The 16262-nt window shown below is 47.6% G+C and overlaps 1 protein-coding gene across 1 annotated transcript; it reads left to right on the top strand.

The window, feature by feature from the left end:
* Positions 1-730: 730 nt before the first annotated feature.
* LOC132565996 (oocyte zinc finger protein XlCOF6-like) lies at positions 731-9764 on the top strand. The gene is made up of 6 exons (XM_060230624.1): positions 731-797; positions 2176-2648; positions 3906-4017; positions 5839-5909; positions 6548-6674; positions 7577-9764. The coding sequence occupies exons 2-6, from the start codon at positions 2184-2186 to the stop codon at positions 9286-9288; spliced, it is 2487 nt and encodes an 828-aa protein (XP_060086607.1). The 5' UTR covers positions 731-797; positions 2176-2183; the 3' UTR covers positions 9289-9764.
* Positions 9765-16262: the final 6498 nt, after the last annotated feature.

The following is a 16262-nucleotide window of genomic DNA, read 5'->3' as shown; positions in this document are numbered from 1 at the left end:
CCTGGAGCCAGCTACCTGAACCAGCTTCCGCTGGGATCGAACTCAGGTTCTGAACAGCGGGCTCCGGATGCAGTACTGCAGCTTTAACACTCTGCGCCACAAGGCTCTATCTAACCTTCATACAAGGATGAAAATATTTTTAAATCCATCAGATGTAACACCCAAGTAGAATAGTACAAGACGCAGCAGACTCTGGAGCAATTCATTCATACCCACAAGTATCACAGTCCAGACTTCTTCCTCTTCAAAGATTATTCAGTGCTGATGGGGGGGGGGGGGGGAATTAAAGTGCCAGTGCTTGAAATTGACTCTTTCGTGCAAAGTTCCTTTAGAGTTCATAAACGCATTTCGCCCTTCTTCAGAGACCTGATTTCACACTTTCCCTCTTCTAAAGCACAGAATTGCATCAAGCGGGAGGCTGGCACCCCTCCCTTCCCTCTGCCCCGGTTTCCCTGCTGCCAGCCGCTCTTCCCCTCCCTCCTCCCCCTCTCTCTGGGGCTGCAAGGGGGGAGCTGGGAGCCACTTTCTCAGCCTCCCTTTGCTGAGAGACCCCCGAGCAGCCCCATCGAGCGGCATTCGAGGCGTCGCTGACCCAGCCGGGCTGAAGGGAGCCCAGTCCCGCTTGTTTCCTGGCCTCTGCAGCCGTGAAGGGGTTAAAGGAGGCGAGCTGTGGGCGGGAGAGAGAGGCCGGGAAGGTCCCTCCCAGGAAGGGGGAGGGACTTTGCACCCCGCCCCGTGTTTGCAGGAGGTGGGAGGCGCGTTTGAATCCTTCCCAGACGGGATGTTCTTCTATGCAGGTGGGAGTTGCCCTTTGTGAGCCCCGGGGGGGGGGGGGGGAGGTTCCAGGGCTTGCAAGGCGGTCTGCCGGGGAGGGGAGGGGGCAGGCCAGGCCAGCCTCCTTTCTGCATCCCGCCCTGCTAGAGGGTGGAAAGAACTTAGCGGGGAAGGATTGCTCGTTGCATATTTTTAAAGATTCTTGTATCTTTTGCACTGTTTTATGGTGGGTATTTTATCTGTTCCGGGGCACTCATTGCGGGGAGAGGAAGCAGGAGATTGACTGGGTTGAAGAAAGAGCTGTCGGGGGGGGGGGGGGGGACTCATTCCTGCTGGGTGGCTGCCCCAAATGCTACACGTTAGTGCTCTCCCCACCAGCAGTTCCGGAAGGGGTGTATTTTATTTATTTGCATTAGTTATACTACAAAGTTTAAGCCCGGTGGCATTTTTAGGACACACGAAGTTTTGTTCAAGGTATAAGCTTTTGTGTGCAAGCACGCTTCTTCAGACTAGTCCACGTTTTTGCACTTTGTAAGGTAGGAAATGCCAGTCTGTAACTGCGAGTTCCACTCCATGCGGCTTAATGTGGTGCTTTCCAGGAAGACAGATTGAATAAAACTGTTTTGCTCTTAAAGGTGCCGCAAGAGTCACCTAAATCTACATTTATTATAGTCCACCATTTAATGGGACTTAATGCAATCGATAGGATGGTACATTCAGTAAACGATGAAATAGAATGTGAGTTCCAGAACCAATCAGGAATCTGAAAAACAGTGTTGAAGGAAAGCAGTACTCTAAACATGACCCGATAAATGATGCAAAATTACACAGCAAGATACAACGTACAGCAAATGAGACCCAGTAATGTAGACTCCAATAATTCATCCAAGTGACTTTCTGAAGCATTTTGTACAGTGCTTCCCTATTGCTAGAGTTGAAAAGCCTCTTAAATAATTCAGTCTTGCTTAGTTTGCAGAAAGCCGGGAGTGTGGAAGCCTTCATGACTGTCTCAGGTCCGCCAGCTTGGTGTAGTGGTTAAGGAGAAGTGAACTCTCATGGTTAAGCCCTTACCGGTCACTTTGTCCTGAGCTCCAGTATACCTCAGATGTACCCACTAGACAGGCTGATCCCCAGAAATAGATACCTAAGCTCATAAGATCGACAACAGATCTTTTAATAAGTAAGTATTGGTGGTTTTCTTGCCTGAAGGACCAAAGAGGTATATCTTTAAAAGCTTGATATGTAATATACCACAGTGACATTGATCCTCAACAACAAAATACAAGGACTCTCCTGATGCACTGGGGTAATCCTTAGGTGATTCTTCACCAGGGACAGTGATGTAACTCTGTTTTCTTTTCTTCCTGCCTTTTTGATATCTTTCCCTCTGCCTTTTCACAGCCAAGTGAATGAGAGTGTCTTTCCGGAGTCAGAGGCAACCCAAGAGAAAGGGGAAGGAGATGGAAGAGAAGGACCCCGAAGGGCTTGGAATTGGGAAGATACCAAGGAAAGGTCTCCATCCCCTCCAAGCAGGGAGTGGTGCTGAATTTTGGGGGAGAGAGATCATGGTTCAGAATCCTGTGACCGCAGATGAACGCAGCCGATGCTTCCGGCAGTTCAGTTACCAGGAGGCTGATGGGCCCCGAGAGGTTTGCAGCCGGCTCCACGGACTTTGTAAGGACTGGCTGGAGCCAGAGAGGCGCACCAAGAAGGAGATGGTGGACCTGGTGATCCTGGAGCAGTTCCTGGCCATCCTGCCGCAGGAAGTGCAGGGCTGGGTGAGAGGATGCGGGCCAGAGACCAGTTCCCAGGCAGTGGCCCTGGCCGAAGGTTTCCTCCTGAGTCAGGCAGAGGAGAAGAGGCAGGCGCAGCAGGTGAGGGGCTTTCAGTCACTCCGTTCAAGCAATGAGCTTCTCCTGCCAGCTATTACTGTGTGGGTCAAGCCACTTCCAATGTGGCAATCCTAGGAACATCCTCTCTTTAACAGCCTTGCTCAGGTCTTGCAGACTGAGGGCCTTTGTGGCTTCCTTGACTGAGTCAGTCCATCCTGTGTTTGGCCTTCCTCTTTTCCTGGTGCCTTGAACTTAGAATTTTTGCCTCTCTCAGTGACTACTGTCTTTTAATAATGTCACCAAATACCTCATTTGAGTCATTTTAGCTTCTAAGGGGAGTTGAGTCTTGATCTAGAACCCATTTATTTGTCTGTAGAAACTCTCTCCTCCAACACCACAAAGAATCAACTTTCTTCCTGTCAGCTTCCTTCCTTGTCCAACTCTCACACCCACACAAAGTAATGGAGAATACTGTGGCACAAATTTACTTGCTCCAGTGACACATCCTTACACTTCTTCATGAACCTTACATTTCTGTAATCCTCCACTAGTCATTATTTTTGCCTTTTGTTCCGCTGTAAGCTTACTTCAGCATTTTCTGCTTTACCCTTCCTTAGTAAATATTCCAAGTCTTCACTACTTTCTGCCAATAATGTGGTTGTCAAGAGTGCCTCTTGCGATGAATTGGTGGGGGAAACAGTTATGCTTGTATGTCACCTGCAATAACCTTTGAGTCCTGCTTGACTGCTATTGCTATACTCTCACTACTGACCTGTTTTATCTGCAGTATATCTGTATCCATTTCCTCCCTGAGAACTAGTCACAGAGGGCCTCCAAGGTCAGCTGCGTTATCTGGTTCACAGACTCTCGTGGTTTTGTTTCTGCTTGATTAGAGGGGCTTGGATTGCTTATTGGGGGGATGCAGTTGGTAGATTTTGGTGCTTTAGCTTTGAAAGCATGTAACGGATGGACCCAATGTATAGCTGTATGGGCAGGGGCCGTGGGCTTCAGTTTCAACAATTTCCATCTTTGTTAGTATATTCTTGCTAAGATTTTGACAGACTCCTTTTCTGTGGCTTGAAATAGCTCTACTGATATTCCACCTCCTGCTGGTGATTTGTTTCTCCGAATTGTTCTCGGTGCAGGTTTAGTTTCTGAAACCAACCCTAGTTGTTGCCCTTCCAGTTAAAGCAGCCCTGGTGGTGGAGTCAGGGATGAGGAGTCTGGGAGTGGGTCCAGATCCATCTCTTCAGCCTGTTCCGTTTCTTCTCTTATCCCCCTCCCTTGCTGTTGTTCCAGATGTGGGGGGGATCCTTGAAGGTGGAAGAAAGCTTCTCAGAGGTGGAAGGAGCTCCATCAGAGGGTCAGAGTGCGCAGACCCAGGAACGTGCCCAAGATGCCGCATCAAGTGGTAAGGGGGCCTCCTGCCCAGAGGGGATTGGGGCATGTAGTGAAGTTGCTGGGCGGAGGGTTCAGGAGAGGAGAGAAGGAAAATTCCTTTGAAGACTGTGTAGAATGGATAGGATGTCGTGATGGCTGCTCCATTTTAAGGGGGAGCATACAGATTCACAGAAAGCAACTGGCTCAAAAACAGAAAAGGAAAACAAATCTGGGTTCAGCTAAATGCCAAGGTGAATAAATGGAGCTTCCATGTTCCCCTGACCAGCATGGCCCAGACTCCCCAAGGTCATCAGATCTCAGAAGCTAAGAATGGTCAGCCCTGGTTAGTGTTAGGATTGGGAGACCACCAAAGAAATTCAGGGTTGCTGTGCAGAGGCAGGCAATGGCAGACCACCTCTGAATGTCTCTTGCCTGGAATAACTGGAGTCAGGAAAAGTCATCTGTGACTTGATGGAGCTTTAGACACACAGACACCCCTCCCCTGTTCTGGGGCAGCAAATCTAGAAAAACCCATTGCCAGAGGCCAGTAATTGGAGCTCTGTGTCCAGTTTAAAGGCTTTTCAGGGGCATCTGGGTGACAACACTCAGAGGACCCTGGATTAGGGATGCCGGGCCATGGCCTGGTCCCCCTGTGAGGTTTGCGGGTGGAGCATGGGCTGGACATGATGTCATTTTCACGTGTACGATGAACACGGATCCAAATCCGACTCTATAGCATGATTCCACTAAATAGCTCAGAATAAGGAATCGAAGATTAATCAATAATTGACATAAATAATTTCCTTGACGTCCAGGAGTAAAAAGAAAAGAAACAAGAAATAGAATGAACATAAGCAGTGATGTGAATGGGAACATCACTGATAGAAAGCCTAACCACTGTGAAAGATTTCTATTAAGAAACTGAAACAGAAATTAAAGCTATCAAAGATTCCAGGTTTTCACGGCTGGTAACATCATTAGGGTTTGTAGAATTTTTCGGGCTCAAGTGCCGTGTTCTAGTGGAGAAAGTTTTTCTTCCAGACGTTTCGTTCTCAGCTGCGGAGAACATCTTCAGTGGCGTTGCAGCCAGAGCAGGCGCTCTGACCTTCTTGGCTGCTGTGCGTTGAGTGGGGCCAGGGCTGCTGGAGAACTGCTATTTCTAGGCTGGAGGGGGTGTGATGAAAGGGCAATTGGTTTGTGGATGTGCCCATTGTTTGGTGGGGCTTCCTGGAAGGGTAGTGATAAGGAAACTGGCTGTTGAATGTGAATTAAAGCACCTGGGTCTTCGTTTGGAGAACTTGGGGCTATCAAAATATCTATGTGAAACTTTTATTTCCTTTATAAATCGCCTAGTATCGGATTCGGATTTGTGTTCATTGTACATATTGTAATACCAGCAATCCATATTGTTTGTCATTTTCATGCCTCATCCAGCAAAATACCTGAATGTTATGTCAGACTATCAGAAGATGCTCTAGAAAACACTGGCAGCGCCCTAGAGTTTCAGCTGATGTGCTGAAACCACATGGGTTTAGGACTGGATGTGTCATGTCACATAGTTTCTGGTCACCCGCTTTCTTTTTGCCAGTCTGGACTCCAGGAAGAAGGCCCAGGAGGCGAGAGGATGTCATGTACTAGCAGCAGTTATAACCGCCTGAGGTTCATAGCTGCCTGAGACTTGTCTTTCACCTCTCCCACAATTTACTGAATTTTATTACAGAGCTTTCTAGAGTGTAAAGAAGAAAAGGTTTCACAACCCTGGGAATCGGGATGCGTAAGGAAGAGTCAGACAAGCCAGCAAAATAGGAATTTTAGGCTGAAATTCTTCCTTCCCCTTTTGTCTCTCTTGCAGGCAGCGAAGAGACGTTATTGAGCCCTTTTCTTTGCAGAGAAGTGGAAACGCCTCCTCAGCCTCTGGTCCAGGTAGGGGGAGGGGGAGAACGGGGGATAGTCAGGGCCCTCAGTTCTTTCTCAGGGAAGCTTTTGTTCCTGCTGCCTGAGGAAGAGAGGCTCTGAAGAGCCCAGCCTTTACACACGCTGAGCTCTGCATCCTGCACCCTCACAAACTCCCCTGTCGAGAGTGTCAAGTCCCTGCTCTACCAGGGCTAGGGCTTTTTTGGTCCTGGCCCCGACCTGGTGGAATCAGCTCCCTATGGAGATCCGGGCCCTACCTGGCTTGCTGGCCTTTCGTAGGGAGCTGTTCCGCCAGGTCTTTGGATGATGCAGCAGGCATCTATTTATCGATCAGTTGGCCTCCCTTCTATTGCACTACTGTACTGTGATGCTGTATTGTGGTACTATTTTGTGCTCTACCACCTTGCAGTCATGTCATCTTGCTGAATTTCCTTGCTGCACTTTGATGAATGTTGTAATTGGTTTTATTATGATTTAATTGTGATTTTGTTTCTATTTGCTGTACTCCGCTCTGAGCCCCCAATGGGGGAATGCTGGAATATAAACAAAGAATAATAATAATAATAATAATAATATTAATAATAATAATAATAATAATAATAATAATAATAATGATCCGTGATGAGAGAATCTGCTTCTTCTTTCAGTCTCCATTTTCCTTTGAGGAGGTGGCCATGAATTTCTCCGTGGCGGAGTGGGGCCTGCTGGATCTGGACCAAAAAGCCCTCTACAGAGAAGTCATGCTGGAGAGCTGTGGAAACGTGGCTTTTCTGGGTAAGGATCTTACATGGGAAATAAAGGTGCAAACTGCTGCCATTGGCTTAATGCATGAACCTGAAGAAGTTGGGGTGGCCATAAAAGTGATGTTCAGCAGGGCCAAGTAGAGCGATGCAATCCATCCCCGTGCTCCAGGGGCAGCTGAGGCCAGTGTTGTGGCCATCATCAAAGCCAGAGAGGGTGTCATGGCATGAGGCCAATGCGGGGCTGAGAGGCACTGCTCCACTGACCCCGCTCAGCCTTCCCGTGTCCCAGATGCGTCTTACCAGGGTCTCCCCAAGTGAACCCTCCAGACTTACTGGTATGTCCAGAGAGAAGATTTTAATAAACAACTCCAATGCCAATAACGCTCCTTTCTATCCTCACTCCCATCTAAACGGCCTTATTCGACCTTTAATCTCCTAACTTACACTCCCCAGGCAGCTGTGTCCTGCAAAGCATCCTGGGGCTTTTAGTCAGTGAGTGTTTCCTAAAGAGCCAACCTCAATTTTTCTGCCACAGGTATATTTGGGGGAGGCTGGAAACCGTCTCCTCTTGGTTCTCTTCACAACTGGAAGGAAACTCTCAGTGCAGTTGCATGATTAGATATCGTGAGAACTTCTTGTATTTCATTGTCAAGAACAGAGAGCCAAAAGAGCTGCACGGCATGTCTAATGGGAGCAGCAGGGGAGTCATTCTTTGCCATCTTCCCCCTTAAAGTACATATGGGGAGAGGAGGGATGGGCATAATATCAAAACAGCTGTACAGGAGGGCCTTGCAGGGATAAGGTGTGAACAGCAGCTCAGTTTGGTAGGAAAGAAGGTCTTCTAAAAGAAATGGAGACCCAGGAGTGAGGAGTGCCTGAATGGTGGCTTGGCTTCTTGCATGGATGCTGATTGAAACTCTTTGCTTATTCCAGCATCAGATGTAGAGGAGACTCAGAAGACATTCAGTCGGAGTGATGATCTTCAAAATCATCTAAGAACCCACACAGGGGGGAAGCCTTTTGAATGCTCAGAATGTGGGAAGAGGTTTAGAGACAGGAGAAATCTTCTACAGCATGAAAGAACCCACCCAGGGGAGAAGCCTTTTGAATGCTCAGACTGTGGGAAGAGATTTATTCACAATAGTGCTCTTCAACAGCATCGAAGAATCCACACGGGGGAGAAGCCTTTTGAATGCTCAGACTGTGGGAGGAGGTTCAGTCAGAGTGGCCATCTTCAAAGACATCTAAGAACCCACACGGGGGAGAAGCCTTTTGAATGCTCAGAGTGCGGGAGGAGATTCAGCCAAAATCGTAATCTTCAAAGTCATCTAAGAACGCACACAGGGGAGAAGCCTTTTGATTGCTCAGTGTGTGCGAAGAGATTCACTGGAAGAAGCCATCTTAAGTATCATCTAAGAACCCACACAGGGGAAAAGCCCTTTGAATGCTCAGTGTGTGGGAAGAGATTCAGTCACAATGCTGCTCTTCAATGTCATCAAAGAACCCACACGGGGGAGAAGCCTTTTGAATGCTCAGACTGTGGGAAGAGGTTCAGTCAGAGTGGCCATCTTCAAAGACATCTAAGAACCCACACGGGGGAGAAGCCTTTTGAATGCCCAGAGTGTGGGAGGAGATTCAGCCAAAATCGTGGTCTTCAAAGTCATCTAAGAACCCACACGGGGGAGAAGCCTTTTGAATGCTCAGAGTGCGGGAGGAGATTCAGCCAAAATCATGCTCTTCAAAGTCATCTAAGAACCCACACGGGGGAGAAGCCTTTTGAATGCTCAGTGTGTGCGAAGAGATTCACTGGAAGAAGCCATCTTGAGTATCATCTAAGAACCCACACAGGGGAAAAGCCCTTTGAATGCTCAGTGTGTGGGAAGAGATTCAGTCACAATGCTGCTCTCCAATGTCATCGAAGAACCCACACGGGGGAGAAGCCTTTTGAATGCTCAGACTGTGGGAAGAGGTTCAGTCAGAGTGGCCATCTTCAAAGACATCTAAGAACCCACACGGGGGAGAAGCCTTTTGAATGCCCAGAGTGTGGGAGGAGATTCAGCCAAAATCGTGCTCTTCAAAGTCATCTAAGAACCCACACGGGGGAGAAGCCTTTTGAATGCTCATTGTGCGGGAGGAGATTCAGCCAAAATCATGCTCTTCAAAGTCATCTAAGAACCCACACGGGGGAGAAGCCTTTTGAATGCTCAGTGTGTGCGAAGAGATTCACTGGAAGAAGCCATCTTGAGTATCATCTAAGAACCCACACAGGGGAAAAGCCCTTTGAATGCTCAGTGTGTGGGAAGAGATTCAGTCACAATGCTGCTCTTCAATGTCATCGAAGAACCCACACGGGGGAGAAGCCTTTTGAATGCTCAGACTGTGGGAAGAGGTTCAGTCAGAGTGGCCATCTTCAAAGACATCTAAGAACCCACACGGGGGAGAAGCCTTTTGAATGCCCAGAGTGTGGGAGGAGATTCAGCCAAAATCGTGCTCTTCAAAGTCATCTAAGAACCCACGCAGGGGAGAAGCCTTTTGAATGCTCTGGGTGTGGAAAGAGATTTAGTAACAGGAACAATCTTCAAAGACATCGAAGAATCCACACAGGGCATAAAGTTTTGGAGAAGAAAGAGATTCAGTCAGTGTAGTTGTCTTCAACATCATCTAAGAACCCACAAGGGGGAAAAACCATGTCACTTCTTAGCCTAAAGGTGTTGAACTATTTTTTTACACTGATCTGACAGAAATTTTACTTTTTTGGGCCATGTATGCCCTACAGTGTAATGCCAGGTACCAGTGATATTAACTTTAGAAAGAACATAAAGGTAGTCCCCTGTGCAAGCACCAGTCGTTTCCAAGTGTGAGGTGACGTTGCATCATGATGGTTTTATAGCAGATTTTACGGGGTGGTTTTCCATTGCCTTCTCCAGTCATCTACACATTCCCCCCAGCAAGCTGGGTACTCATTTTACCGACCTCGGAAGGATGGAAGGCTGTGTCAGCCTTGAGCTGTCTACCTAAACCCAGCTTCCACCGGGATTGAACTCAGGTCGTAAGCAGAGCTTGGACTGCAACCCAATTAACAATATTATTTTTTACTTAATATACAAACATACTTATTGAATGATCAGCCTTACAGTGTTTCCTTTATTTAGGAGTCTTTGATAACTCACCTCTCTTTCTCTGAATTACTGCATCCAAATCTTCTCTTCCACCTCTCCCACAGTTGTGCTGTAGCAATATTGCGTATGCTGGTTAGGTCGGTATCTGTAATTTGAGAATGTACTTTTGATTCCCTCTCCAGTTTAAACAAAGAAGAAAAAAGAAGCCTAAGAGCACAGGTTGTAATCTTTATTAGAAGAAAGGAGCAAGAGTCCAGTAGCACCTAAGAAAATTTGTGGCAAAGCATGAGCTTTCTTGTGTCACTGCTCACTTCTTCAAATAGAGCAAGAACATGAGTCCACTGGTCCTTATATCTTGGGGAAATTGAAGGGTTTCAGATGCCAAATGACAAACGCAGGCGTTGGTAATGAGACAGGAAACCTAGGTTTCAATTCAGTCCTGGAGGATGCATTGAGTTTCATTATCTGTTGCAATTCAGCAGTCTCTCTTTCTAAGGTGTGTCAAGAGCTGCCCAGTCTTCATTAATGATAAGCTCTATGTTTATTTAATGATAGAAAGCTTTATTGATATAACAAAGCTGTTACAGGCAAGACTAGGTCTGGATAGAACTGGTAAACCAGGTACAGACAATCAGATATATTGGTTGGTTCAGACCGTTATTGATTGAGTGCCCTTTTCCTACTAACGAAGCAGCACCCCTTCTGCACCCCCCTTTCACGTTCCACTTAAAACCAGCTGCAGCCAAGCAATAGTTTCTGAGACACAATATACCTGGCGATTTAGCCGACTGCTTCTGCAACTACAATGCCTAATGTTACAAGAATCCGTTTCCATATATTTGATTCAGTTTGTTAATAAAAAGGAATAGGGGATACAGGAAAAAAAGGGGGAGAAAGGAAGGGAAATTAATCATCTTATCTTGTGCACCATTACTATTTGAAATATTATTCCATTATTTACATAATCAAGCTTATAGGCTAAAAGTTTGCTTTAAGTAATCTGCTAATTCACACATGAACTTTTACAAATGCGGGGATAAAAAATGATATGCAACTTTTATAATATAAAAATTTAGAGCGAAACATTCAACCAGTCGTAAAAAGGTTTCCAAATATGTTTTACATCTTTTATGGATTTGCCCTTCAGAAAAGATGAAGGTGTGTCCACTTCCGCACTCTCTAGGATCTTGTGATTAAATCTTGTTTCTTCGGTACTTCCTGCTGCTTCCAATGTTGTGCAACCAAAATTCTTGCTGCTGTTATGAGACGTGTCATCTGTGTTAGAAGAATCTGAACCAACATGGAAGTGCTCATGGCAAGGGACACCTTGACAATATGCCGTTGAAATTCCTTTGTAAGAGAACAGCTAATCTTAAGTCAGCAACTGAATGTCTGGGAAGTTAAATGTTCCCCCACTACTTTTTGAATGTTGTGGTCTCTAATTTCAGAGGTACATCTATTTATTCTTTGTATCCTCCTGGACCAAACTGAGACCTTGGTTTCCTGTCTCAGTACAACACCCATTACCCCTCTACATATCACACCTAATCCAGTCAAGCTCACTATTGTGATTCACCTACTATGGCCATTCAGCATCTGAAATCAACTTTAGTATCTCCAATACCTCGTGTTATATTTTACAATATGCACGGCCTGCTTTAACAAAGTAACGTTTATGTCAGATCCATCCCTTGTAGCGAATGAGTTTTGATGACTCTCCTAGAACCCAGGAAGAAGGGAGCTGAGCTGAGAGATTCAGGTTTATCCCCGATACCGAAAAACAAGGAGCCCCAAACAATCACTGAGGGTTCCGAAGGCTTTCAGGGAACTGAATGTGAATCCTAGTGGGCCTGCTCCCACTCGCACGTGTTTGTTACGGGGCCTCCCCGCTAGGGTTGCCAAGTCCAATTCAAGAAATATCTGGGGACTTTGGGGGTGGAGCCAGGAGACTTTGGGGGTGGAGCCAGGAGACACTGGGGTGGAGCTAGGGGGAGGGGGGGGAAACGGCACCAAGGACTCCAACCTGTTTTTACTGCCAATAACAAAGCCTTTGGCTCGCCACCACTTGATTCGCTGGGGAGACCTTGGGGGAAGGTCCGGTTCTCTCAGCCAGACCATCAACCTTGCAGGGTCGCTGTGTCAAATCCGGGGAAAGGAGCGGGCCAAGCATTTACCCTCGCCTGATATACTTTCAGGGTTAGCGGTGTTGTTTTTCTCCCAACAAGGGATCTTTGGAGCCAGAAAGGACGCGCCTTGTGCCCGTCCTTACCTTCACCGAAGCCTTCTTGACATGTCCCGGCGCCTGCAGCGCGCTGGGCAACCCCTGCTGGTAGTTGAAGAAGTTGACGGCCGTCTGGGCGACCCTCTGGACCGGCGGGCTGGAGGCAGTCAATGTCCCACGGCGACTCAACAGCGGGTCCTTCCCCACCAGTTGGGGCCGTTCAGCCAGCAAGCCCCGAGCCGCCGGCAAGAGCGTGAGCAGCGCCGCCAGCACTAGCAGGGGGGACCCGCTGGAGAGGGCTCGCAGCGGCTGCATCCTTCCTTCCCGCGCGAAAGCGGGCTTTTCGGCGCGAGGCAACAGGGGAGCCGAGGGACTGAGTGAGCCGCGGCTGGTGCAGGCGCCCGCCCAAATACAAAGAGGCCGGGGCTGTCCCCCGGCTGCTCGGCCCTCGCTCCCTCCCTCCTCCGGAGGAGCAGCTATGGTGAGCGGAGGGCGCTCCTTGGCGCCATTTTCCCCCTCCCCCCGCTTCCGTTTTTGGGGGGAGTGGGGGAAGAGGCTGGAAAAACTGGGGTCCCCCGCCAGGGTGGGAGGGTTGGAACCCCTACTCCCCGCCTACACCATCTGTATCTCCTTCAATGCCAGATTCAGGAATGTGAGAATTAGCTCTTCCTGAGGGCCACCAAACGGGAAGGGTAAAACGCTGTCATAATCTGTTAGAGGGTTTCAGGGAGGGTGTTCCCTCATGGCATTTGGAATATGACCTGGCACCAGATGGCAAGAGACTATAATGAAGCCTTAGACCAGAGGGAAGCCATGCTGACTCTGCCATTTCACAGGAGAGATGCCCTGACTATGTTTCTTCGGAATGAAGAGCTGCGTTGAAAATGCTCAAGTCTCTTCCTTGGACTTGGAAACTTTAAGACGGTGCTGTCTAATACCAGGTATCGATGTATCAAATAGAGAAGTTAACTTCCTTGTTTTCATGCTACAAGATTATAGGCATTTTGTTGCCTAGGGATATCCTGATTCTTGAAGGGTTTAATATGTCGATGCGCTTAGAGTCCAGGAGGGTGATTCTTAGCGACGCAAGAATGAAGGTTGTACACAGTAGCTGTAAAACCACTATATACATTTATTTACACACCAATCTTCTCACCGACAATATGCTCCGCTGCAACTCCAACTCCATTAACCCACACACACCATAGTTACTCTGTACATTTATACATTGGACAGCCAATCAGCAACTTGCTGTGTCATGCTGACTGTGCTGGCTGATGCAATACCTCTGGCACCCAGCCACCTGCTGTCATCTAGATCATCTATCCTCCAGATCTAGTTTCACTTCTACAGCACATGCTATAAGCTGTCACTTCTCATATATACAAGCGACATAATAAACCTCCGTCTGTTTCACCAAGGTCTGAACCCCCATTTTATTGTAGAAGCTGACCGGGTGATTACAGACTAGTCACCTAGTTTCAGTCTAACCTACTTTTACACAGTTGTGAGGATAAAAAGGAGCAGAAAAGAATGATACAAGCTCCTTTGATCCCCACTGGAGAAAAGGCCAGGGTATAAATGAGGTACATAAATAATCTATATAGGTGACGATGACAGCATATAAAAGGTAGGCTGGTGAACAGCTGAGAAGGAGAGAATGCGGCACGGAAAGGAGAGAGGATATGGGAATCACCAAGAGGAGGGGAAAGGGAGGGCGAAGGGGTTGTGAGGTGCTTTCCCCCCCCCCCAAGTCGTTGAGGTTTCCCTACTGGGTAGGTTGGCCTGGCTGAAGGGCCACATCTCTCCTAGGTGGAGGGTGTTTGGGGGAGGGAGAGGGAAAGTGAAGACAAAGGGGCAGATAAAAGTAGGTTGGCTGTTGGGTGTGAAGGAGGGAAGGAAGCAGGAAAAGAGGAGGGGTTAAGGGGCGTTTCAGGAAAAAGGAAATAGTGCGAGAGGAAGAAATGAGAGGCATCCCGCTAATGTTTGCCAATTCCCACTTGGAAAGAAATACAGAAGTCCTGAGATTCCCACACCTGTCAAACACATCTCTTTGAAGAAGCCTCCCCCCCAATATTGAATCTTCACAACTGTCTTGCAAGATCTGTTGGCCTGAAAATGCGAGAGGTTCAAGGGCATCCAAAGGCTTTCCAGGCCTACAAAAGATTTGAGCTCAAATCCAGATTTTTGCTTCGGGTTACCACAAATTCACCCCAAAGCGTGTCTGTAGCTACAGCTTTTGCTACAAAAAGCATGGATCCACAATTTCATGGCACTACCACATCACAAAACCATGGTTCTGAAGCATGGATTGTCATGGATCCACAGGATGTTTGTATTATTCCCCCCCCCCCCCACAACTCACCATCAGTTTACATATGTCAATATCCAGAGATGGCACCGAAAAATCCACAGCTCTGCTTGTTCGTGTTGCTGCTCCAGCACCAAAATGTAGTCCCAAAGAACAGATTACCATGGATACTCTGGATTTTTACTTTAACATCCCCAAATCAGTATCCAATCACAGATCATGGCCATGGCTACATTTTTCACCACAGACATCTCTAAATCCACATCTCTGTGGCTCTGCCATGGTGCAAGAATGTGGTTACAAACAACTGATCCTCATGGATCCTCAGAATTTCTGTGTTGAGTCACATTATCAAATTTATCAATTCACTTATCTTGTCTGCAGCTACAGATGTCAGTGCAAGAATCAAGGACCCACTGCTTTCTGGTGTTCCCATGGTTCCAAAGCATGGATGAGGGGTGGCCAAACTGTGGTTCGGGAGCCACATGTGGCTCTTTCACATATATTGTGCGGCTCTTGAAGCCCCCACCATCCCATTGACTGGCTTGGAGAAGGCATTTCTCTCTCTAAATTTCTTGTCCAAGCCAAGCTTGGAGGCAGCTTGGAGAATGTATTTAAAATTAAAGTTGCTTTTTTTCCACCACTCCCTCCTCACACATTTCCTTCTTTCTTTCCTTCCATCCTTTGGCTCTCAAACATCTGATGTTCATGTCTTGCGGCTCTCAAACATCTGACACTTATTCTGTGTGGCTCTTACATTAAGCAAGTTTGGCCGCCCCCACCATGGATCCCCAGGATTTTTGTGTATTTCAGCCCAGACTCACCATCAATCACATCATCTTCCTACCAGCAGATGACAACACAAAAACTGTGGCTCCACTGTTTCTTGTCTTGACATAATTGTGAAGCAAGCAAACCCATGAATCCTCAGGATTTTTGCCCTGAGTCATGTAAAATCCATTACCTCATTGCTTATACTCTCCATAGCTCAAGGATCCATTCCCTCAAAATCATGGATCTGCCACTCAATGTTGCTGCTGCAGTGCAAAACAGTATTTCCAAACAATAGCTCCTCACAACCAGTTTGTAGTGGTTAAGTGCGCCGACTCTTATCTGGGAGAACCGGGTTTGATTCCCCACTGCTCCACTTGCACCTGTTGCAATGGCCTTGCATCAGCCATAGCTCTGGCAGAGGTTGTCCTTGAAAGGGCAGCTGCTGTGAGAGCCCTCTCAGCCCCACCCACCTCACAGGGTGTCTGTTGTGGGGGAGGAAGGTAAAGGAGATTGTGAGCCGCTCTGAGACTCTTCGGAGTGGAGGGCAGGATATAAATCCAGTATCTTCTTCTTCTTCATGGATTCTCACGATCTTTGCATTTGGTCCACCCCCCATATGCACTCTCCAGTCACAGTTCAATAATCACTGATAGTGCAACAAAAATCATGGAGCCACTGCTTTATGGCACTGCCATGGCACAAAAATGTGGTTTTGAAGCACAAACTCTTATACATCCTCACAATTTTCACATCTGGTCACCCACATTCACTGTCTGGTCACAGACTGTGGCCATAGCTACAGATTGCACCGCAATCATTCATGAGGATCCCTTTAAAATCATCTCGATCCAACTTTCACCAGCCTCCCTTTTCCTAACCTCCTGCACTGCCTCTTGCTTGCATATTTCTGGGCAGCTGCCTTGAGTGACAGCTAAGGGGGAATTGGCAACCCAACCCCTGGGTGGGAAACACCTGAAAATGTGGGGGGTGGAGAATACAGATGGAGGAATTTGGGAAGGACTGGGACCTCCCTCGATGTCTAATCGACACCACCCTGCCAAGTAGCCATTTTCTGTTGCCTGAGGATCAGCTGGAATTCTGGGAGATCTGCAGGCAACACAGGGAGGTTGGCAACCCTACCTTAAAGCACCAAAATCCTTTCCTTCTCTGGCTTGTGGCCCCATTGCACAACCC

The sequence above is a fragment of the Heteronotia binoei genome, chromosome 2 (genome assembly GCF_032191835.1).
Source record: "Heteronotia binoei isolate CCM8104 ecotype False Entrance Well chromosome 2, APGP_CSIRO_Hbin_v1, whole genome shotgun sequence".
Taxonomy (NCBI): Eukaryota; Metazoa; Chordata; class Lepidosauria; order Squamata; family Gekkonidae; genus Heteronotia; species Heteronotia binoei.
The sequence above is the reverse complement of the archived record's forward strand: the minus strand, read 5'-3'. Positions and strand labels throughout refer to the sequence as shown.

Bases quoted from the DNA above. Each gene is read 5' to 3' on its own strand.
- LOC132565996 (XM_060230624.1), top strand. From the start codon at position 2,184: ATGAGAGTGTCTTTCCGGAGTCAGAGGCAACCCAAGAGAAAGGGGAAG. The intron at 4,018-5,838 runs GTAAGGGGGCCT...TCTCTCTTGCAG, and splicing joins CCAAGATGCCGCATCAAGTG to GCAGCGAAGAGACGTTATTG. The intron at 5,910-6,547 runs GTAGGGGGAGGG...TTCTTCTTTCAG, and splicing joins CTCCTCAGCCTCTGGTCCAG to TCTCCATTTTCCTTTGAGGA.